This window comes from Balaenoptera acutorostrata, chromosome 6 (assembly GCF_949987535.1).
Source record: "Balaenoptera acutorostrata chromosome 6, mBalAcu1.1, whole genome shotgun sequence".
Classification (NCBI taxonomy): Eukaryota; Metazoa; Chordata; class Mammalia; order Artiodactyla; family Balaenopteridae; genus Balaenoptera; species Balaenoptera acutorostrata.
Window position 1 is genome coordinate 90,229,185 of NC_080069.1, and position 24,791 is coordinate 90,253,975.

General features: G+C 36.6%; 1 protein-coding gene across 1 annotated transcript in view; it reads left to right on the plus strand.

Moving 5' to 3' along the window:
* Window positions 1-440: 440 nt before the first annotated feature.
* Window positions 441-24,791, plus strand: part of DCAF10 (DDB1 and CUL4 associated factor 10) — a 48,849-nt gene continuing 24,498 nt past the window's right edge. Inside the window, exons 1-2 of the mRNA XM_007197024.3 lie at window positions 441-1,073; window positions 14,735-14,848. Coding sequence (XP_007197086.2) covers window positions 523-1,073; window positions 14,735-14,848 — 665 coding nt within the window. The 5' untranslated portion in view covers window positions 441-522. The remainder of the gene's footprint in view (window positions 1,074-14,734; window positions 14,849-24,791) is intronic.

The window sequence follows — 24,791 nt, forward strand, 5'->3', positions numbered from 1 at the left end:
AGAAGTTAATCCGAGTCCCTAGATTCTCAGGCTGTGTAGGCAGTACACCATGCTACTTACTATGCGTGAGCAGCCCATAATATGGTCATTTCTTACCTTCGCTGGTCTCAGTGTAGAGATGATTATGTAAACAGTACATAATCATACCCAGCCTCTTGGACTGACTAGTCAGGCCCTGTCATCCCCAAGGACACAGTCTGGTCACTGACAACCACATACTGACAATGTCGCAAGCGGTGGCCAGATGCTAACGTTACTCCATGCAGCCCAGGCCCTGGGCATCCTCAGTTGCGCGCCCACGCAGCTAGTCGCTCCAGGCCTCCAACCCTCCGGGACGCGGTACCCACAGTCGGGCGGTGTCCCCGCTTTCTTGGTCCCCAGCGGATGATGGCCGAGAGGCGGCTCGGGTTTCCCAGCCGGTGGGGTTAGGCCGCCGCACGCCGGAAGTGGCGGCTGGGGCGGGAGCGCTGAGGTGTCGGCGGGCGGGGCAGCAGCAAAGAGCCGGGGGTCGGGGCGTTGGCCATGTTTCCCTTCGGGCCCGGTAGCCCCGGAGGGGACTGGGCGGCCGGAGCCGGGGCTGAGGAGCCGGCACCCCATGCGAGACAGGGGGGAGCTGCCGGGCCGCTCCCTTCTCCGCCTCCGTCGCTACAGCCGGGGGCTGACGCAGCCCCTCCCCCGTCGCCCTGCGGGAGCCCTCGCCGCCCCTGCGCCCCTTCGCAGCCCCAGGCTGGGCGCGCGGGGGAGCTCCGGCCGCCCGGAGCTCTAGAGTCCTCAGCCGCTTCCGCCCAGGGAGAGCAGTCACCGCCCTCCCCGCCGCGCCGGCAGCCCGGGCCTGACTGCAGGGCCGGGAGCCGGGGCCGGCACTGCCTCAGCGCCCGCCTGGGCGGCCCTGGCGCCCGGCTGTTCGGGTGGCTGAGAGAGCGCAGCCTGGGCCGCGGGCTGTTCGTGGATCCGGCGCGAGACAATTTCCGCACCATGACTAACCTCTATGGTTCCATCCATCCCGCGGACTCGGTGTACCTCAGCACCCGCACCCATGGGGCCGTCTTCAACCTCGAGTACTCGCCTGACGGGTAAGCGCGGCCCATCGGAGGGCGGGGACCCGCCTCCGCGTGGCGCGGCTGCCGGTGGGCGGCTGCCCGGGGCCCGCTCGCTCGGCCCGGGCCGGGGTTTGCGAGTCCGTTTGGGGCGGCCGGCCTTCGTGCCCCTGGCTCTTTATGAAGCGCTCTGTCGCTATTGCAGGCTCCGTCCGGCCCTTGGAGGTAGGCGAGCCCGGGACTGGTTTGCTCCCCTTCAGGACCGGCGCTCTGTGAAGGAGAAGTGCCAAAAGTCCCCCGACAGGTCTGTCAGAGACAGTCCAGAGCTAGGGTTTGCTGGCACACCGTAGATGCTCAATAAGTACACTTTGAATAAATGCCCGTTCTTTCCCTGTCACACTAGGCTTGTGTTTTTCCCACCTAAGCTTGGTCAAGGGTACGGAGCCTGCAGACTCCCTGTTCCCTGTGCTGACTTGCCCTGAGGGGACAAGTGCGCGGTCCGTCGTTCCTTTGCTCCAGTAAGATACTAAGACACTGCAGAGAGGTATGTTGTGATGTGGGACATCTGTGAAGTTCCAGGCTAGACTACATTTCTTCTGTTAAGGGTATCCAGCCTTTCTCCTGGCTGACTAAAATTTCATGTTTGGCCTCGGTTTACTTTGGGCTATGGAGAATTTTCAAAGTGATATATGTATGTATGTATATATATTTTTACTGAACGAGGTAGTTTATTACTCAAAGGGTGAGAATAATCAGGATATGACGTTAAATTTATGAGCGCAGTCAAATTTCAAATTAATTTTGTACATGTGCACATACATGAGCAAAAGAAGCTTTTTTCTCTCTGAGAAGGTGGGTAAAGCTAGATTGTGTTTTTCTCTTTGCAGTAACTGAGGAACAAGGGCAGAGCGTGGTTAAGGTGACTCAAAAGAAAAGAGGGATACAACTCAACTAACAAATAGAGGATTAGTCTTCAAGGAAGACATACAGGGTTCTCAGAAATTGGCCAAGATCAAGTATAGAATATTATTCTAATTAGAATAGAAATTACAGGTAAGGAAAAGATGATTAACTAAATCGAAGTTGTAACTGTAAAGCTCACCAAGTTCACATGGTTGGCACACAGGAAAAAGAGGATTTGAACTCAGGCAGTCTAACTCCAAAGAGTTCATAATCACTGTACTAATACCAAATTACATGGATAATTACCTTAAGAATTAGCATTTTCCTACCTGAAGATTAATTTAAAATCTATTATAACAAATATATTCTAACATTAAATATGGCATGTTCATCTATTTTGAATACTTGTACTGTTAATCTTAAAATACCACTTTTTCAATAGGGAGTTTCAATTTTCAATTTTCTGTAGCAATGAAAAACATAATTTACAATTCTCATAAATATATAAATTGGCGCTTATTATTCTGGAGCACTGAGGGAAGAAAAAATCTGTTTCCCTCATTGGCTCAGAAGCAGCTACTAAAATAAAAAGCTATAACTTCCAAGATTGTTGGCTTTCCTGCTGACATTAGTGAGGCTGGGGCACCAAGCATGAAGTACACCAGAGCCATTTCAGCTTCTGCTTTCAGGAGAACATAGAATGGTAAATAGAAAAGGACCATATCATTAGGGAAAACACTTTATTTCCAAGTTTCTAAAATAGTATTAAAACAATAAGGGGAAAATGCAAATTATAAAGTAGTATGACGGCACAGCAATCACAACTTCTTAACAAGCCCTTTCAACATTCAGTGCTAATTGCTGAAACACTGAAATAAAGTGATGTTTCAATTATTTGGTTTTAAACAATGACAGGTTTAAGATTCACCTGATTAAAAACCATCCACACCAAATATAATAGCATATCATAAGATAATTGGCTAACAGTTTTTGCAAATGGCAGTTGTTAACATATTTCTTCCACACACATAAATGTTGTGCTGAGGAGGGGAGTAAGATGTTCTTTTCTACCTTTCTTTTATGATGGGTTGTAGAAGCATCCATCTCTTCCTCTCCTATATTATCAATTTGTGAAGTTGGACTACAATTCATTTTCTCCTCTTCTTGCCTCTGGAGTCTGTCTGCTACAGCCTGGATAGCTTCTGTCCATTCTTCCCTTTCCTCTGGAGTGTCTACATGAAATGTTCTCTCTATTAACAGTGGTCCACTGGAGACATCTGATAATAAATGTGTTTGGCTTTGATCGTTCTGTTTTCATTAACTGGCATTTTGCTACTGAAAAGTTGTTGAGGGGATAAGGTAAATCCACATCTTGGGGTTTCTCTTTATATCCTATGAATGAGCCATCTGTCTTCAAAAGGAAGTATCTTGGCCTCCAGTTTTTTATATATTCTCCCCTCTTCTGAACCCAACCTTCTTTCACAGTGGTAACATCGCTCATGATGGTGCCCCTCTGAGCCCCCAACTTGGAGAAAAGGTACTTTGTGATACCACCTTTGAGGTTTGGATTCTCTGCTGCTGCTGCCCTTCCCACTCTCTAGTGATGACTCAGCCTCCAAAGGCAGCGGCTGCCTGCAGCTGCTCTTTGGGTTGGGGGGGGGGGTGCGGAGTGGGGAGGGCAGGCAGCGGGCTGCAGGGGAGGGAGGGAGGGAGCTGGCTGGGCCGTGGAGCTGGAGCGGGAGGCTCAAAGTGATATATATTTTTTTAAACTTTGTTTTGTGAGTACAGGAACAAGTTCAACAGCAGTCAAAGGAAAAAATTTACACATGGTTCCACCATGAGCGGACATAGATAATACAACTCTTACCCCATCAAGGCCTCTGGATTCTTAGTCATTTGCTTAGCTGTTCATTCATTCATTCCCTCCCTCGTTCAGCAACTATTGGGTTGGCCAAAAAGTGCCTTCTGTTTTCACCAAGATCTTTATTGAACAACATAGTCATCCTTTTGTTCCACTATCTTCTGCCATTTTTCAGGCAACTTCGTAATTCCATCTTCCCAAAACTTTTTATCTTTTTGAGCAAAGAACTGTTCCAGGTGCCTTTTACAGTCTTCCAGGGAATTGAAATTTTTTCCATTAAGAGAATTTTGTAAAGACCTAAATAAATGGAAATCTGAAGGTGCAATATCTGGTGAAAACGGTGGATGAATCAGAACTTCCCAGCCAAGCTGTTAACAGTTTTTGCCTGGTCATCAAAGAAACATGCAGTCTTGCGTTATCCTGATGGAAGATTATGCATTTTCTGTTGACTAATTCTGGACACTTTTCATCAAGTGATGCTTACAGTTGGTCTAACTGGGAGCAGTACTTGTTGGAATTAATTGTTTGGTTTTTTTTGGAAGGAGCTCATAATAGAGGACTCCCTTCCAATCCCACCATATACACGGCATCACCTTCTTCGGATGAAGACCAGCCTTTGGTGTGGTTGGTGGTGGTTCATTTCACTTGCCCCACGATCTCTTCCGTTCCACATTATTGTACAGTATCCACTTTTCATTGCCCGTCACAATTTGTTTTAAAAATAGAACGTTTTCATTACGTTTAATTAGAGAATCGCATGCTGCAGAAATACGGTGAAGAAGGTGTTTTTGCTTAACTTATGTGGAACCCAAACATCAAAGCGATTCACATAACCAAGCCGGTGTAAATGATTTTCATTGCTTGATTTGGATATTTTGAGTATGTCGGCTATCTCCCGCATGGTGTAACGTTGACTGTTCTCAATTAATGTCTCAATTTGATCGCTATCAACTTCACCTGATCTACCCAACCATGGAACATCATCCAGCAAGAAGTCTCCAGCATGAAACTTTGCAAACCACTTTTGACACGTTTGATCAGTCACAGCGCCTTCTCCATACACTGCACAAATCTTTTTTTTGCATTTCAGTTGTGTTTTTACCTTTCTTGAAATAATAAAGCATAATATGCCAAAAATGTTGCTTTTTTCTTCCATCTTCAATAATAAAATGGCTACACAAAAATTCACCAATTTTGATAAGTTTTTTAAAAATGCACACTGATATGACAGCTGTCACATACAATCTAACAAAATTGTTTTGAATGAAGTTAAAGACACCTAAGGGCTACTAGAGCCATTTTACAGAAAAAGCTGAACGAACCTTTTGGCCAACCCAATATTTGTTGAGCACTTGCTGTGCTCCAGAGGCAGAGGTGGCAATGGTGAGCAAACCAGCTAATGGCACCGCTTTCATTGGTCTTGGGACCTATTGGTTCAACTAGACATTAATAACCATACTAAATAATTTCTTAATGTATATTTACAAATTGTGATACAGGCTTGAAAGAATCTTGTGGATTAGAGTTTTCAAGGTTTCCCTGAGAAAGTGACACTTGAGCTGGATTGGAAAAATGAGTGGAAGATAAATTAGTCAAGATAGTGTTTGGAAGGGGATAGAAATACTTTAGATGGAGGAACTGGTATGTCAAAGGACCTGTGGTTGGAGGAGCAGCATGTCATGTTAGAGAAGCTGAAAGAAGATAGGTTAACAAAGTAAAAAATTGTGCTGAAGAAAGACATAAAATGTGCTAACAAAGGAGCAAAGCAGCAGAACCTGGAATCACTGAGCAAGTACACCCTGTTTCCTTTCACTTTTGCAAATGCTTTTTCTTAATCAGACTCAGTTCTGGGATCTCTGGGGTTTCTGCCTATAGCAGTTGACTTGTAACAGTGACTGTGCACCTGAATACAGAGAAAATTGGTGAGGGGAGAAACTATTTTGCTGAAGTTTATCCATGGAACCTCCTCTCCCCACTTCCTTCCTCAAGCCCTATTCCTAAAGCTTCTCCCAAAATACCAGGAGTCTATTCCTCATAACCCTTCAGTTCCTCTCTTCAACATATCCCAGTTCTTCTCCTCCCAACCTCTGGCCTTCAGAAGTAGCTGTTTCTACTCTTTGGAGGTGGGATTTTAGGTAGAGGGTGAGAGGGATAGAATGAGTTATGAAGAAGGAATTCTCATTGCCAGTTCTATTAGAATGAGGAGTATATTACTGATAGTTCTTGTTTGAATCTGGGCTACATTTTCCTATAGTAACATTTTTGTAAAAGGTGGTTAGGTACTCTAGTACTTAAAATAATTTGATAATGTGTAATTATGCAATTAATATGTACTTACTTTAGAAAACATAGGCAGTAAATGAACTAAAAGAAGCTAAATATCATTTATGATCCCAGAGATTGAATGGCTATCTAAGGAAATGTTTTCCTTGTATATATTTATTTTATTTATTTAAAAAAAAAATTTTTTTTTTTTTTTTGGTCACGCTGTGCAGCTTGTGGTATCTTAGTTCCTTGACCAGGGTTTGAACCCAGGCCATGGCAGTGAAAGTGCCGAGTCCTAACCACTGGACTGCCAGGGAACTCCCTGTGTATGTTTATTTTAACATAAAGATAGAATCAACTATTTTGTAGCCTGCTTTTTTTCATATAATATATTGCAAATTATTTATGTTAATGAATATATTTCTACAACATTATTTTAAAATTTTCATTAGTTTAAATAAACTCTTTCTAAACAAATATTTTAGATTTGTGTATGCCCTTATGGTAAGTCCCTAGAATGAGTCAAAGGTTATGAAGATTTTGGATACTTATTATTAAATTGCCCTCTGTGAAGACTGTACCAATTCTTATTCCTATCAGTCCCATATGAAAGTGCTTGTCTTCCCATACCCTTGCCAATATTGCACATTGCCATACTTTTTCATTTATGTCAAGGTGGTAGGTGAAAATGGTTCAGTGTTTTAATTTCTTAGTCTTTTGACTACATCTACTAATATGCCCCAAATTTTTATAGGACTAAAAATGATTTTATATAAAATGACATACTGTGTTAAATGAAATGATTTCTCATATCCTTCAGTCATATATGAGTTAAATCAGCTTACTGGATACCGTAACCACTGTCACAAGGACTTCTCAGTACAAAAAGAAGAGGTGATACAGAAGGTAAGAATTAAAATTGTGAATTCGATAGAGACCAGACTAGAATTTGGCACTTTAAAAAAAAAAAAAAGAAAGGATACATGGACTAGAAGGTAATTTCTAAAGAATTCCAAAAATGTTTTAAGCAATAGCAACACTGTCAATATAAATTTGTCACCTCCTAAAATGACATTTTGAAAAAAGAAATATGATGTTAATAGATTAGATAATATGGGACTTTCTTAGGCTATCCTCTATGAGAACACATTAGGCACTGCTGTAGAGAAAATTAGTGTATTGGAAAATAGAAGTGAAGAAGTTATCCAAAATGCAGACAAGAGAGACAGAGACTGAAAATATGAAGGAGGCTCAGTGACATGAAGCGTAGAGAGAAAATGCATATCATGTACTTGGTCAGTTCCTAAAGAAAATGAGATAGATAATAGGGTAAAACAAATTTGAAGCAATAATAGCTGAGAGCTTTCCAGAATTGAAGAAAGGTACCAAACCATGATTTAAGAAGCCCAGCACACCCCAAGCAGGAATTCTTCCTAGCCATGTAGTGAAACTGCAGGACAACAAATATAGAATCATAAAAGCTAGAGAAAAAAACCTTCAAAGGAGTAACTATGTGAGTGAAAGCCAATTAGTCATCAATAATCATGTAAATTAGAGCACAGTCGTGATTATTTTTTACTATGCTGGAAAAAACTGCCAATCTATATGTCTGTACCTAGCAAAGATAGGTTCTTTGTTCTTGTCAAGAACAAAGATGGAATAAATACATATGCACCCAATCGCAACTGTAAGGTCAGAGATATTAGAAGGAATGAAGAACAAAGGAAGTGGAAAATTTGTATGTAAAATTAAATCTGATTTTCTCTTTTGGGATTAACAAAGATGTAGCTAAAATAGTAGACAACAATAGCATATAAATTATGAAGGGATGCTCTAAATTCCTTTTTTCTTTTTTTTTGAGGGAGAATTGATATATTAACTTTAGGCTTTAATGTGTGTGTACCACCAAAAGACAAGTAAATATATTATTTCCAGACTAGTAGAAGAAAAATTTTGGAATGAGAAGAAATAATTCCAAAAGAAGTCAAGAAAAGGAAAGGAGAAAAAAGTAGAAAAGGTATAACAAAAAGCACAAAGAATGGCTGAAAATAAATCCAAATATTACTAATTATAATATAGAAGTACTAGTACTTCTTGTACATAGGATAGAGAGGATATATCGAACACATCCTAGAAGGATAGAGAAAGACATATCAAACACATTCTAAACAAAAGAAAGCTGGTGAGCTATATTAATATACAAAATAGGCTTTAAGGCAAAAAAAAAAATTACTAGAGACAGAAGGTTACTTCATAATGATATAGCTCAATTCACCTGGAACATAAAACAGTTCTGAAATTGAGTTTTTTTTATTTATATACATCAAAAATTGATAACTTCAAGGAGAAAAGAGAAAAATTTATCATCATAGGGGATGATCTTAATACACAGCATACCTCAGTTAAACAGGCAGACACAAACATAAGGATACACAAGATAGAAACAGCACCACTTAAAATCTTGCTCTAAAGGGCATGTATAGAATACTGCATTCAGGCCTGATATTCAGCTAGTACACATTGGTTCAGCTGTACCAGTTGTTAAAATATTAATATATATCCATGGTGGTTGAGTAGTTAGTTACTGCTCCAAGCTCATTGAGTGCCTTCCTAGTGCTTAAGCACCTTCCATAGGATCTCCCAGAGTAACCCATTATATAGCAGCTAAAGATTTAAGAACTGGCACAGCAAGCTGCCAAGAAACATCTCACTAGAGAGCTTTAGCATCCACTCTAAGCTCTTCTCCCCATGCCAGGTATCCTCCCCCACACACAAAAAATCCATAGGCAAATGCTGAGCGACCATTTGGCTCCCCTTAGTGTGGGGCTGCCTGCCTTTCTCATACTCTCCCAGTCATTCTCACATGGTCATTTGTGGGAACTGCAGCCTCTGGGGAGATCCAGAGAGATGAAAAGAGCAGTCAGATGAGAGTAATGGCACTACTGCAGGCACCATCCAAACATTAATTCTCTTGGCAAAGTGTGCATGACCATTGCAGGATACAATCCATGGCAGGTGAATGAGGTCTATGAGGATGGTTTATGGATGAATGACTCCTGGGATGTACTTCCCTAATTTTATCATTCTTACTGAATTTCACCTTTATTTAGTGGGATAAGTTTGCCAAAAGCCACTGAATACATGCCCACCATGGACATTAATAACACTCTATTAATGAACTTGACTGCCAACATAAGTAGTCTCTTTACCAGAAACATTTAGTTGAGAGAACTGAGAAGCTGAAAGGTCATGAAACACAAAGGATTTGTATTCTGGTTTATGCTGTTAACTGCTGTATTACATTATGTCTCATTTGGGCTGAGGGATTAGGTTTGATATCATTAAATATGATGTATCAATAAATTATTTTGTGACTTAGTTATTAATATAATTGAATATAAAAATTAACAGCAAGCATTATAAGGGCCAAAAAATTTTTAATATACTTACTGTTAACTGCAGCAAAAGCTGAAAAGAGAATTCAGCTCCCATCAACAATTCTGTTGCTATTAAGAGTGATATTTTTACTTATCAAGTCTACAGGTTACTTGATGACTACCTATTTATGAGGAATTTTTAAAAATTGAAGTATAGTTGATTTATAATATTATGTTAGTTTCAGGTGTACAGAAAAGTGATTCAGTTATATATTTTTTTTTCAGATTTTTTTCCATTATAGGTTGTTACAATATATTAAATATAATTCCCTGTGCTATATAGTAAATTCTTGTTGCTTACCTGTTTTTCGTATCTGTCAATCCCATACTCCTTATTTATCCATCCCTCCTTCCCTTTCCCCTTTGGTAACCATAAGTGTGTTTTATATAAATGACTACCTATTTAATGTGGAAATTCTTGGAGGGGCTTTATGCAATTTCCTGTGGCAGTTCATGGTTCAGACAAAGGCATCTGGGTCAAAAAAACGATTATGGCTACAATTTCCAAAAATTAATAAATGATTGGGAATTACTAGAATAATTTGATGAACAATTTGAGTTAGAACTAATACCACTTGGCAAGCATTTTTATAACCTATAGGTTAGTTTAATTTTTTAATGTTTTAAAATTTTTATTCATGTTAATTTATATTACTATTGAACATTTAATATTTTTTTGAATATCACATTTGACTAAATGTAACAGCTGCCTCATGGTTTTTTTTTGTAAACATACAAGGATTTTAAAATTGCTCTCTTGTAAGGCCACATGTTTCAAAAGATTATCATTAAGTAGTTTCTCAGTATAATGTGATTGCTAGAAATTAATAACAAAAAGATAACTAGAAAAACCTCATGTATTTTCAAGTTAAGAAACATTTATAAATAACTCATAAGTCAAAGTAGAAATGATAATGGAAATTAGAAATATTTAGAACTAAATGATAATGAAAGTACCATGTCGCAAAAATTGTGGGATATAAGTAAATCCTCACTTAGTAGGAAAATTATAATCTTTAATAAACTAGAAAGGAAGACAAGGAAAATTAGTTAGCTAAGTATCCATCTCAAGAAATAGTAAAAATAGTGAAGTTATAGTAAAGTAAATCTGAAGAAAGTAAAAGGAAAGAATTACAGCAATAAAGAGTAAAATTAGTGAAATTCTAAAAATTAAGTAGAAATACTCAACAGAAACATCTGTCTTTGAAAAGACAAAGAATAATGAAAAACACTCATTAGATTGATCAAGAGAATACCCAAATAAACAATATTCAGAATGAAAGGGGGACATAATTTCTGATACAAGAAGTAGAGATTGTAGCTTTCCAGAAGTAGCAGAGTGGATGGTTTGGACCAACCCTCCAACTGAGAATAATTAGAAAAGCTAGAGAAAAACATAAGTATCTAATGTAAGATATAAAAAGTTATGTTTGAAGGGATTAGAGAATTGAGGCAATGAGGAAATTGCAGGGCCAAGATCTGCAAATGGAGGGTAGCCAGAGATGTGAACCCACCGTTTTAGCCAACTGAATCTAGCAATATGGTAGAAATGAAAGATTGATTTAACATTAGAAAATAAATTAATGTAAGTCACTACATTAACATATTAAAAAGAAAACTATAGGATAATTTCAATAAGTGTTAGAAAATGTTTTATATACTTTAATGTATATTAATGGAAAAAAACACTCAGCAGATTTGAAGTAGAAGAGAATTAATTTCCTTAATCCAATAATAGGAATCTACCAAAACAAATAAACCCTACAGCAAACATTGTGCTTAATGATGAAATGGTGAATGTATTCTTGAAGATAAGGAACAAGATAAGAGTGCACGCTATATTAACATTTCTATTCAACATTGTACTGAAAGTCCTAGCCAGTGCAACAAGGAAAAAAAGTATTAAAAAGAACAAAGCAGGGACTTCCCTGGTGGCACAGTGGTTAAGAATCTGCCTGCCAATGCAGGGGACATGAGTTTGAGCCCTGGTCTGGGAAGATTCCACATGCCACAGAGCAACTAAGCCCGTGCACCACAAGTACTGAGCCTGCGCTCTAGAGCCCATAAGCCATAACTACTGAGACCACATGCCACAACTACTGAAGCCCATGTGCCTAGAGCCTATGCTTTACAACAAGAGAAGCCACCGCAATGAGGAGCCCACGCACCACAACGAAGAGTAGCCCCCACTTCCCACAGCTAGAGAAAAGCCTGTGCGCAGCAACAAAGATCCAACGCAGCCAAAAATAAATAAATAAATTTATATTAAAAAAAAGAACAAAGCAACTGTATATAGATGATATGATTATTGACAAAACCTAAAATAACCTATGATAAAGTATTAAATAGCAAGATTGATGATAAATAATATTTTAAAAATCAGTTGCTCTTCTGTACACTAGCAACAAATGAAACAATTTTTAAAAGAACATTTAGAAAAGCATCAAAAAAAAATCTCAAGTACCCAGGAATAGATACAACAAAAGATAGGCATGACCCATATGGAGAAAATCTCTGTTGTAAATGGAGATATGACATGTTCAAGGACTGGAAGACTCCATATTGTCAAGATGTCAATTCTATGCAAACTTTTCTTTAGATTTATTACAATCTCAATTAAAATCCACATGTGGGGCTTCCCTGGTGGCGCAGTGGTTGAGAATCTGCCTGCTAATGCAGGGGACACGGGTTCGAGCCCTGGTCTGGGAAGATCCCACATGCCACGGAGCAGCTAGGCCCGTGAGCCACAACTACTGAGCCTGCGTGTCTGGAGCCTGTGCTCCACAACAAGAGAGGCTGTGATAGTGAGAGGCCCGTGCACCGCGATGAAGAATGGCCCCCACTTGCCACAACTAGAGAAAGCCCTCTCATAGAAACGAAGACCCAACACAGCCAAAAATTTAAAAAAAAGAAAAAAGAAAAGAAATAAATTTTAAAAAAAATCCACATGTGGATCTGTGCGTGTGTGTGTGTGTGTACACATAACTTCCTAAGTCAATTCTAAATGTATAAGGATGTTCAGAGGTCCAAGGATTGTTACAATACTCTTGCTAAGAAAATCTTGAATATGTGGGAAACTATGCATATTACTGATGGGATGATTCAATACTGTATGATATAAATTCTACCAAATTAATTTGTAAAGTTACTGCATCCCAATAAAAATACCAACAAGATTTTTTAGTAGTACCTGATAATGCTATATCTAAAATTCATTTGAAAGAGCAAGTATGACATTAGCACCCCCCAAAAATGTTTATTAGGGCAATGAGAGGCTTGCTTTGCCACTTGTCAAACCTTTTAGAAATTAAAATAGTGTGTTGGTATTGCATAGACTAGAATATAGAGTCCCCCCCCAAAAACTTGTATATGATAAAGGTGGCATTTAGAAAAGTATAGGCTTTGATGTTTGGACAAATGACATCCATTTAAAAAAGTTACAAATCATGCCATGTACAAAAATAGATTGTAATCTATTGTAATAGATTTTTTGGTATTAAAACCAAAAAAATGGGGCTTCCCTGGTGGCAGAGTGGTTAGGAATATGCCTGCCAATGCAGGGGACACGAGTTCAAGCCCTGGTCCAGGAAGATCCCACGTGCCGTGGAGCAGCTAAGCCCGTGTGCCACAACTACTGAGTCTGCGCTCTAGAGCCCACGAGCCACAACTACTGAGCTCGCAAGCCACAGCTACTGAAGCCCGCGTGCCTAGAGCCCGTGCTCTGCAACAAGAGAAGCCACCGCAATGAGAAGCCTGTGCAACGCAACAAAGAGTAGCCCCTGCTCACCGCAACTAGAGAAGGCCTGCGCACAGCAGCAAAGACCCAACACAGCCAAAAATAAATAAAATAAAATAAATTAATTTAAAAAAAAAGACTATCAGTTTTATAGGTCTCTCTCTCTTTTTTAATAGGTCTGTTATGTACAATGTTTAAGATTAAGACTCTCCCAGAATCATTGATTCATTACTTTTATGCACAAAAAGGAGAAAATTTCATTTCATGACTCTTCTGACCAACAAAAAGAAATGATTATTTATACATCTTCTAAAATTACATATATTAATATGAATACTTTTACTCATGATGGTCAACTAGCACAAAAATCCTACAAAAATCCTTCACATATTAGTAAATTTTTGAAATCCAGATACCTCACAAAAGGGTTTATGCAGACACCCTTTAAAGGATAATTTCATGATTACTACATATGGAAAAGATTTCAATTTAGTAGATTTTTTTCCCTCCCCACTTTATCTAAAAAGTTTGTTCTGAATAGAAAAATTTGGCCATTTAAAATTCCATCTTATGCACTTTCATCTTAAAGTGTAAAAATACCATTTGTTATTGGAACTATAAATTGAGAAGACCTGAACTTTCAAAGACTCAGGATTTCATTTGCTAGGTCTGAATCTGAAAGATCAGCGCCTACAGAAAACTAAGGCAAAATAAATGACAATAGATTTTCAGAAATCAAAATGGGGTTTATAAAAGGTTTATAAAAATACAACTTTGTAATAGGAAAGGGCTGAAACAAGAGAGAATACTAAAAATCCATAAAGGAAAAGGTTAAGTTTGACTATATCAAACTGGTTTGGTAGGGTATATGCTAGACCTTTTCAGTGCATTTTTATAGATACTGATGAAGAAATACCTAATTTTGTTGTATATGATTTTTTTCCTAAGTTGCCTCATTTATGCATGTTTTTCTGCAACCAGCTTTTCTCATTTAAAAATATGTTTTAGAGTTCTTCCTATCCACATAAAGTTATCCCTTTCTTTTTAAATGTTGTACTATATTGTAAAGTATTATATACTATGGCTTATATAATCAACCATTCCTTCTTTTATGTACATTTAGGTTACTTTCAATTTCTCCCTACAATGAAGCATGTCTTTAAATGTGCTTCTTTGTATTTAGAAATGATTATTTCTCTAGATCGAATTCCCAGAAAAAAATTGCTGAGTCAAAAGGTATGCATGTTTAAAATTGTGATAGATACTGGGACTCTCCACACAAGCCGCACCAGTTTACACTTCACCATAATGTATGAGAGTACCATTTCCTACTACTACTTTCAACAGTGAATAGTGTCAGTCTTTTAAATATCTGCTACTAATGTGGACAAAAAGAAGTTATTCATCTATAACTTGTGTAGTTATAAATAGTTGAATATCAATAACCAGAGAATGCTAAAAAACTAAATAAGAGAAATGTGTCATTTGCTTCCAGGTCAGTGCTGACAGTTGCTTGTGAACAGACTGAAGTTCTGCTTTTTGATCCTATATCTTCAAAGCACATAAAAACACTTTCTGAAGCTCATGAAGACTGTGTAAATAATATAAGGTTAGTATTGTAGTGAAAAAGTGAACTTTATTAATGTGACCCAAAATATTCTGTTTTGGAAGTTAATGAAAATTTATAATGCCTTGTCCAGCAGTACTAAGTGATACACATTTGGAATTGTGAAACTTATCCCTTTAATTACAAAACTTACTGTTAACCATTTTGGATTGGAATCTTTCTGAAATACATTTTCACTTCCATATGATCTCACCTTTTCTCCTTGTGTATTAGGGTCATCATTATGAATCTCAGCCATGTATTATAATAGTCCTGTAATGCTTTTGGGCAGTCCCACTGCTTAGCCTCTCTCACTACCAGCCCCCAAATTCATACTATTGAGGGAAAAAAACACATATGCACAGAAAAACTTCTTTATAGCATTGTTGGAAGCTCCTTAAATTCTCAATAATGTGGGAAGTAAATAACAGTTGAATAGCTTGGTGGACTAATACGCAGTCATTAAAATGATGGTTACAGAGACTACATATCAGCATGGACAAATGCTTGCGATAGTACAGGTTAAAATCATAAAAATTATATAAATATGACATGATGCAGAAGAAAAAGATTAGAAGGAAATATTTTTAAATGCTTACAGTGGATGTGTTAGAATGAATGGATTATGAGTAATTTTCTATTTTCTAAACTTTATATAATGAGATTATATGAGTTTCATAATGATTACTTTTAATGTTAAAAAAAAATGAGGAAATTACTTCCAGTCAAGGTGACATATTGAATTTTGATGTAACCTCTAGCTCCAAACATACAGAACAATAGATTAAATAGCACAAAAGATACAGCCAGGCTCTGAAACAACATAAACGTCTTTGTGGCCATATGGCCAGACTGGAACACAGACACAAAGCTGTTACAGGGTTGAAACCATAAGCCCACTGGGTTTTCAGTCAGGCACTGACATATAGTAGTTTAGCTCCTGTCAGGAATCAAAAATGCTAAAATTGTTTCATGTGAGGCAGGAACCAGAGCCAGAATTACTATATGAAGCCAGGGGTTTAGTTGGAATGAGGCTGAAAAAAGGAAAAAGCTATTAGTTACCTGGGGCTGTAGGTTTCAGATGATAAAAATACAGCTTCATGACCAGGAATTGAATGAAGCCATTGTTGAGTCAGTGATTGAAGGTATATATGTGATAGCTGCAATATTATCATGAAACTGGAGGCCTTAATGTCATTATGAGGCCTAGTAGTGGATTTGGTTCCAGAAATCCAAGTGGGGGCAACTATAAAACCATTAAATAGGAAGAAAGAGAGAGAAAAATTTTTTAAATCTTTCTTGCTCAAAATAAGCCTGTAACCAAAATTCCCAAACTCATGAAGATATCTAATATTAATATCATAACAAAACCAGCAACTAGAACAGGCATTTTCTCTGGATGAAATTAATTTTTTGGAGTAGTCCAACAAAGACTTTATTTTAAAAAATGAATTATTTATTTTTTTTCGACTAGGTAATACATGCACGTGGTACAAAATTCAAAGGTACAAAAGGGTAAACAGTGAAAAGTAAGTCTGTCTCCCACCTCTGTCCCCTAGCCACCCAGTTCCCCTCCCCAGAGGCAACCACTATTACGTTTCTTGCTATCCTTTCTGAGATAGTTCATGCATGTACAAGCATATGTACACACATATACATAAACTTTTATATAAGTGGTAGCATTCTGCACATACTATTATATACGTTGGCTTTTTCACTTAATGACATATTTAAGATCATTCCATATGTGTACCCATGGGATGATTTTATTTTTTTAACGGCTGCATAGTATTCCATTGATTGGAAGAAACTTTAAAGCATTTTTAGGATGCTCAAAGAAATAAGTTAAGGGATACTTCCCATTAATAGAGAGCTCAAAATTATGAAAAAAAAATAGGTTAATGTGGAAAAAAACCAACTAGAACTTTTGTAAATTAAAAATATAGTTGGTATATCAAAAAACTTAATAAACGGGATAAATATTACCCTTTACATCACTGATGAGAGAATTAATGGGTTAGAAAATATTACTAAAAAATTCACCCAGAGATTGATTGAGATGTATAATATCTCAGTTACAGAAGAAAGAAGTTGCAGAGATTGGAGAACTAAATTTTGAAGACACAAAGGCTGAGAATTTTCAGCATTGAAGAAGGACCTGAATCCTTGAATCAAAAGTAAACTCTAGGGCTTCCCTGGTGGCGCAGTGGTTGAAAATCTGCCTGCCAATGCAGGGGACGCGGGTTCAAGCCCTGGTCTGGGAAGATCCCACATGCCGCGGAGCAACTGGGCCCGTGAGCCACAACTACTGAGCCTGCGCGTCTGGAGCCTGTGCTCCGCAACAAGAGAGGCCGCGATAGTGAGAGGCCTGTGCACCGCGATGAAGAGTGGCCCCCGCTTGCCACAACTAGAGAAAGCCCTCGCACAGAAACAAAGACCCAACACAGCCAAAAAAATTTTTAAATTAATTAATTAATTAATAAAAAAAAAAGTAAACTCTAGAATCAAGTGGGTTAAACAAAGATAAAGCTACATCTAGACAGGTTGTGGTGAAATTCTGGAATATCAGATAAAGAGGAAATCTTAAAAGCCACCAAAGTTAGAGGCCAGATTACCTACAGAGGTATGATAATTAAACTGACTGGTTTCTTATCAACAACAGTTGATGCTAGGAGAAAAAGGAGTAATATCTTAAATACTAAGACAAAGTAATGTTTAATACCATTTCATATCCAGGTAAATTGTTATTCCAGAATAAAGAATTTTGATTCAGTGAAATTGTAAATGTTATTAATTATTAATAGCAGAAAGATAATAATTTAGGATTTTTGTGGGGGAGGGTGCATTTAAAACAAAGTTAAAACGAAAACTCTAGATTAGCACTATCCAATACAATTATAATTTTAAATTAAAAATTGTCTAGTAACATTAAAAAAAGACATGAAATTAATTTTTAATAATATATTTTATTTACTCCAGTATGCCTAAAATGAGCAATAAATATGGAAAGATTTTCAAGCTTACTAGTTATCATGGAAATGCAAATAAAAATAACAATGAAGAAATATCAAATATTGACAAAGATGCTGAGAAATAGAAACTCTTAGACATTATTGATGGAATATAAATTGGTAAAATTATTTTGAGCAATTTAGCAATATCTGGTAAAATTGAAGATCGATTGTTTAAAATAAATTAAAGCACATGTGAACAAGGAAATGTCTAAAGAAGGTTCATTACAGCATCGTTAGTAATAGAAGTTGAAAACAAATCTCCATCAAGAGGAAGATAAATGAATTGTATACTCATACGATGGAATACTATACATCAGTTAAAATAAATGAACTAGAAGCATCAGCATCTGAGATATATCAGAAATTCAAGGTCGAGCCAGAAAAGCAAATTGTAGAATGAGCTGTACAGTGTGATACCACTTATATAAAGTTTAAAAATAAATAAACATAAACTTGATGAAGGCATGTATTTGTTTGTTTGTTCTCTGCTCTATCCCTAGCACCTAGAACTGTGCCACATAGTGGGTGCTCATTAAATATTTACAGAATAAGTTGAATGCAAAACAAAACTGTAAATTACTTACGGATACATACTTATGAATTCATAGTATTAAAAACTTGCAAGGGGAGTGACAAACAACAAATTTTGGATAGTGGTTCCCCCTGGAGAGGGAGGGAGGGGAGTGGGATTGGGGAGGGATATACAGGGGTCTTCAATTGTGTTTGTAATGTTCAAAAAAAATCTGAAATATAACCAAATGTTAATATTTGATAAAGCTGGGTGGTGGGTATCACAGATGTTTGTTATATTCTTCATAATTTTCTTTATGTTTCTAATATTTTACAATTTAAAAATTTCTTATCTCAAAAAGACATGTCAATTTGTTTGCCCCTACTCAAAATGACCTCTAATTTGCTATTAGAATTTGTGTTCTTTTTCAATGTCATTTCTCATTTGCTGCTATCAATGTGCCTGCTCTAGTACCCCACACCTACAAATTTGAATTTGCTTCTTATCTGTTTGTTAGAAAAACAGATTTTGAAGCTATTTAGAAGTACATATCACTTAAATGTTTTGAGTAAGATCTGAAGGGTCCTCTAGCATGAGCTTAATTGTGTATTACTTATTAATTTTTTGAGTGCTTACCATGTGCCAAACCTTTTGTGAAGCACATTTGATACATTATATTGTTTAATCCTCACAGTATCCCGATGTGAGACAGATATTGTACCCATTTTAAGGAATGAAGAAACTGCAACTCAGATAAAGAGATTTCCCCAGGGTCTTTTTATAGGAAGTGGTAGAGCTGGAATTCATACTCAGTTCCATTAGACCACCTCACTGTACTGTTCAGAGATATGGGTATGCATTTCCTGGTTTGGTTCTAGATAGTCATTTTCCACATACTTAGTAATGTCTTCTAGTTCATTTCTTAGTTTTGAGGTTTGCTTATATTGTAAAATAAAAATATTGATAGTTGTGGAGAGTATTTTCTGTTGCTTCATATGAAAGTAAGGGAAAAAATATGTAATTTAAATTCTTAAGCCCAATACACAGCCTTACTTCTCATTCATGAGGACTCTGTATGAAGATTTGAGTCCATTTAATAATCAAGGTCCCCCAGTTATGAGGTTAGAGGGGGAACTGAGGTTATCCTAAGAATATTTACTTAGTGATATGGCAGTTAAAAAATTAGTACCCATTTAAATATTCCAGGATCTGCTTTTCCCTCCCACTGTCTTTGTTGGTCTTTTCCTGATTGTTACATTTCAAACAATATAATGTAGGAGCAGTGCTTATCATGGGGAACATGAAATTTCTGATCTTGCAAAGGATGTAAAATTTTGCAAGGCCTTGAGAGTGATGTTAGAGAACTGGTGAAAATCATTGGCAAATGAGGATCTGACAGAGTTAGACTAGTTATCAATTAGAGAAAAGAGAACAACAGAAATGATGACATGATAGAAACTTCAAAGAATTATGTGAATATCCCACAGGACTAAGGAAAGGCCTTTGGGAAAATTGATAAAGACCTTGAATGTTATACAGAAATGGCCCTCTTTTTATTATAGTACAAAATTCAGATATGAAGTAAGGATGTCATATTGTACTTCATAATTTCATTGGAAAGATTATGCAAAAAACCCAAACATTTAATTTATTCTTGTTCTAAGAATTTGCATATAGTTAAATAAATTTAAAAAGGCCTTTTTTGATGATTTTTAGTTTTTTTTTTTTAATATACAACACTTTCTTTCCCTTGTACAATGAAATGTTGGTACCTGTTTTAAGAAAATTCAATTTCAATTGCTGTTATCCTTTACCAATCATCCTCTGATAATGAAGACCTCAATTTATCCAGAGCTGTTATAGTCATATATTGGAGTTTAATGGAGACATATGGAAAAGTTCTGTAATTCAGAAACTCAGAGATTTCAGTGTGTGTGAAGGAGTGTCTCTTGTTTATTAGAGACCATGTAGTTAAAAATACTTTATAATTATTAACTTATTAGGTAGACTAAGTTTTAATTTGAGAGGATTGGGCCAGACCTCCAAGACTTACCTACCACTTTACACTTTCTGTGTCTGCTTACTTTGGGATAAGAATTGTTGAGGGTGCTTTAACTGGTCTCCTAGTCTACATTCTTAATTTTCTATAATTTATCTACTCTCTTTACCAATGATTCTCCAGTACCAAAATTTTTAACAGGTAATACTTTGAGGCAAAAATGAGAAAACTAAAGTCTAAGTATTGAATTTTTCATTAAAGTAAACTTATTCAATTAAAAATTATTAACTTTTGTTCCATGATTATATTTTATGAATTACTGATATTAAAATATCCATGCAACAATAGTAATTTTTTTCAGTGGCCTTACTGACAAAAATTTTTAAACCAATCCCTCACTTTATTTTATTTTTTATGAATATAGTTTTGGAACCTAGCCAGCTCAGAGATCCTTCAGAAAGTCTTAACCAATCATGTCACTTTCTTGCTTAAAACCCTTCAGGGTGGACCACTGCAGCCTACAGCAGTATAATCCCACTGGGATTTTGAATCCATATGTGCATTATTTTCTGTACGAAATAAAATAGCTTAGTGTTTTTTTTCCCTAAATTTTTCAAATATATAAAGATGCTTCTGTGATGATGATCAATTTATTTTAAAAGTTTGACTTGACTTTCCAGTAGCCTTTGTTATTTTATATTTTTTTAAATCGTCTAATTCCTGTCAAGTGTGGAAGTCATTGAAATATTTTTACTTTTAAAAGCCTCATCAGTAAAGGTAAAACTATAAGGGGAAAAAATGGATTTGACAATATAATAATTAAATTTCAAAGTGAACCACATTTAAAGATAGAAATATATGGAAAACATATTCAACATACTGTATTTGAAAAACTGAAGAATATTAGTCATATTATAAACAGATTTTGTAACTCAATAAAAATAATATTGTAAGAGGAAAATCAGCAAGGAACATGAATAGCAATTCCCCAAAGAAATATAATCTTCCAATTAATATGAAAAAAGTTCAACTTTACTAAAAATAAGTTTCAACTTAAAACAAGATGATGTTTTTTTCCTATTAAAAAAATACCTGTGTGGGAAGAGTTTGGAGAAGCAGACACTCTCGTAACCGCTGGTAGAACTAGATATTGGTATGTTCTTTTGAGGACAATTTGTCTATATGTAGCAAAAGCCTTACCTTTTAAAAAAATCCCTTTTTACTTAACAATACATTTTTCTGGAAATGTATTTAGAAAAATAACTAGGAATGTGATTAATATTTGGCTGTTAGCATATTCATCATAGTGTTTTGAATAGTAATAAATTGGCAGCAATCTAAACATCCAAAAATTGCAAATTAGTTTAAAAAAGAGAAAAGATTATGGTTCACTCATACGGTGAATGCAATTCAACCATTAAGAATTATTTTGTCGGGCTTCCCTGGTGGCGCAGTGGTTGAGAATCTGCCTGCCAATGCAGGGGACACGGGTTCGAGCCCTGGTCTGGGAAGATCCCACATGCCACGGAGCAACTGGGCCCGTGAGCCACAATTACTGAGCCTGCGCGTCTGGAGCCTGTGCTCCGCAACAAGAGAGGCCGCGATGGTGAGAGGCCCGCGCACCGCGATGAGGAGTGGTCCCCACTTGCCGCAACTAGAGAAAGCCCTCGCACAGAAACGAAGACTCAACACAGTCATAAATAAATAAATAAATAAATAAATAAATAAATAACCGTGAATTTCTAAAAAAAAAAAAAGAATTATTTTGTCAATAAATCTTTAATGACATGGCAAAATAGTTATGAAATAATATTAGGCTTGAAATACATGAATTAGGCTAAATATCAATTACAGTGGTTATTTTTGGTGGTGGATTTTTTTCCATTTAAAAAAATATTTTCAATGGGCATGTATTTATAATTAAGAAATAGTTATTGGGAATCACTATAGAATAATACCATGATATATTCTCTACTTGTCTCTACTTTTCCACACACAGCACTTCTAACTGCTGTTGCCTCTCAGAGTACACCATCCCCGTACACACCTTTGTACCTTTGCTTACCCCTTGGCCACTTAGGGTTCCTGCTCATTTTTTTAAAGTCAGTTCAAATGACACCACTATGACACCTGTCCTAACCATCCTCTTTTCTTTGCTTACTCCCCACACATTTATTTTGTATAACTATGTATTTATAATGTCTTCTCCACTAGGCAGTGAACTTCTATCTTATTCATTCATTTAATAAATATTTGTGAGTGGGACTGTGTGTGTTGGGTACTGCAGATCTAATCATGAATTATGCAGACAGGTTTCCCCTGCCTTCAAGGAGTTTATAGCCTTGTAAATTTATTCCTTACACTGTAACATTAAGTATTACCATAGAACTGTAGAGTGCTTTGGGAAATAGAAGATCAGTAAATCTGGCCCAGGCTGGATAGAGAGAGAAGCCTTCCTGGAAGGGATGATAGCTGGCTATTAAAAAGAAAGCAAGTGTTATCCAGGTCAAGAGGTAGGGAGGATGTGGTTTGAGGTAGCAGAAACAGCCTGTACAAAAGCCTGGGATTTTAAAATCGTGTTAGTTTCAGGAAGGCCATTATGGTGTTGTGGATATTGAGATTGATTTCTGAGACAAAATAATTATATATAATTCTAAATAATAATAATTCAAAATAATTATATATATATACATATATATATATATCTTAGAAGAAACTCCAGAATTCATTTCTTCTGTGAGAGATTGGGTAGTTATATATAAAAGAATATGTTAGAGAAAGCATCCTAATGTTGAATTAAGCAGAAATTAAAATGTGATAGGTAGGTTATTATTTTTTAAGTGTTTGTATAAAATGTATTCTCACTAAGGATTGAGAAATTAGTGTAAAATAATTAAAAATCTGAATTATAGAGTATTTTAATTGTCTATTTTGTTTTTGTTTTTATAGAAGTATAGTTGATTTACAATGTTGTATTTTCTGATATACAGCAAAGTGATTCAGTTATATATATATATTTTTTCATATTCTCTCCATTATGGTTTATTACAACATATTGAATATAGTTCCCTGTGCTATACAGTGGGACCTTGTTGTTTATCTATTTTCTATATAGTAGTTTGTATCTGCTAATCCCAAACTCCTAGTTTATCCACCCCCCTTTCCCCTTTTGTAACCATAAGTTTGTTTTCTAGGGCTGTGAGTCTGTTTCTGTTTTGTAAATAAGTTCATTTGTATCATCTTTTAGATTCCACATATAAGTGATATCATACCATATTTGTCTTTCTCTGTCTTACTTCACTTAGTATGATAATCTCTAGGTGCATCCATGTTATTGCAAATGGCATTATTTCATTCTTTTTTATGGCTGAGTAGTATTCCTCTGTACATATATATCACATCTTCTTTACCTGTTCATCTGTCCATGGACGTTTAGGTTGCTTCCATGTCTTGGCTATTGTAATAGTGCTGCAATGAACATTGGGGTACATGTCTTTTTTTGAATTAGAGTTTCCTGATATATTCCCAGGAGTGGGATTGCTGGATCATATGGCAATTCTATTTTTAGTTTTTTAAGGAACCTCCATACTGTTTTCCATAGTGGATATACCAATTTACATTCCCACCAACAGTGTAGGAGGGTTCCCTTTTCTCCACACCCTCTCCAGCATTAGTTATTTGTACACTTTTTAATGATGGCCATTTTGTAAGGTGATACCTCATCGTAGTTTTGATTTGCATTTCTCTAATAATTAGCAGTGTTGAACATCTTTTCATGTGCCTACCGGCCATCTGTATGTCTTCTTTGGAGAAATGCCTATTTAGGTCTTCTGCCCATTTTTTGATTGGGTTGTTTGTTTTTTTGTTATTGAGTTGTACAAGCTGTTTGTATATATTGGAAATTAAGCCCTTGGAGGTCACATCGTTTGCAAGCATTTTCTCCCAGTCCATAGGTTGTCTTTTCATTTGGTTTGTGGTTTCCTTTGCTGTGCAAAAGCTTATAAGTTTGATTAGGTCCCATTTATGTATTTTTGCTTTTATTTCTATTGCCTTGGAAAACTGTTAATTACCTATTTTGTAATCTTGACTGGTCCTAATAAAATGTTGCTAAGTGAGATTATTTGGGGAATGCTTTTGAATTAATAGATTAAAAATGATGGTATGTTTTCTCTTTTTTTACTGAATGAAAGATTTTTTAAAGTTCTGTAGTGCTTTACAATTTTCAAAAGTTTCACACAGATGATTTCATATAATCCCATAATAACCCCATTTTTTTTCCTCCCTCCTACCCCTCTCCTGCCCCTCCCTGCTTCCCTCTCCCCACTGGTAACCACTTATTTATTCTCTATATCTGTGTCTGCCTTCTTTTTTGTTTTATTCACTAGTTTGTTGTATTTTTTAGATTCTACATATAAGTGATAT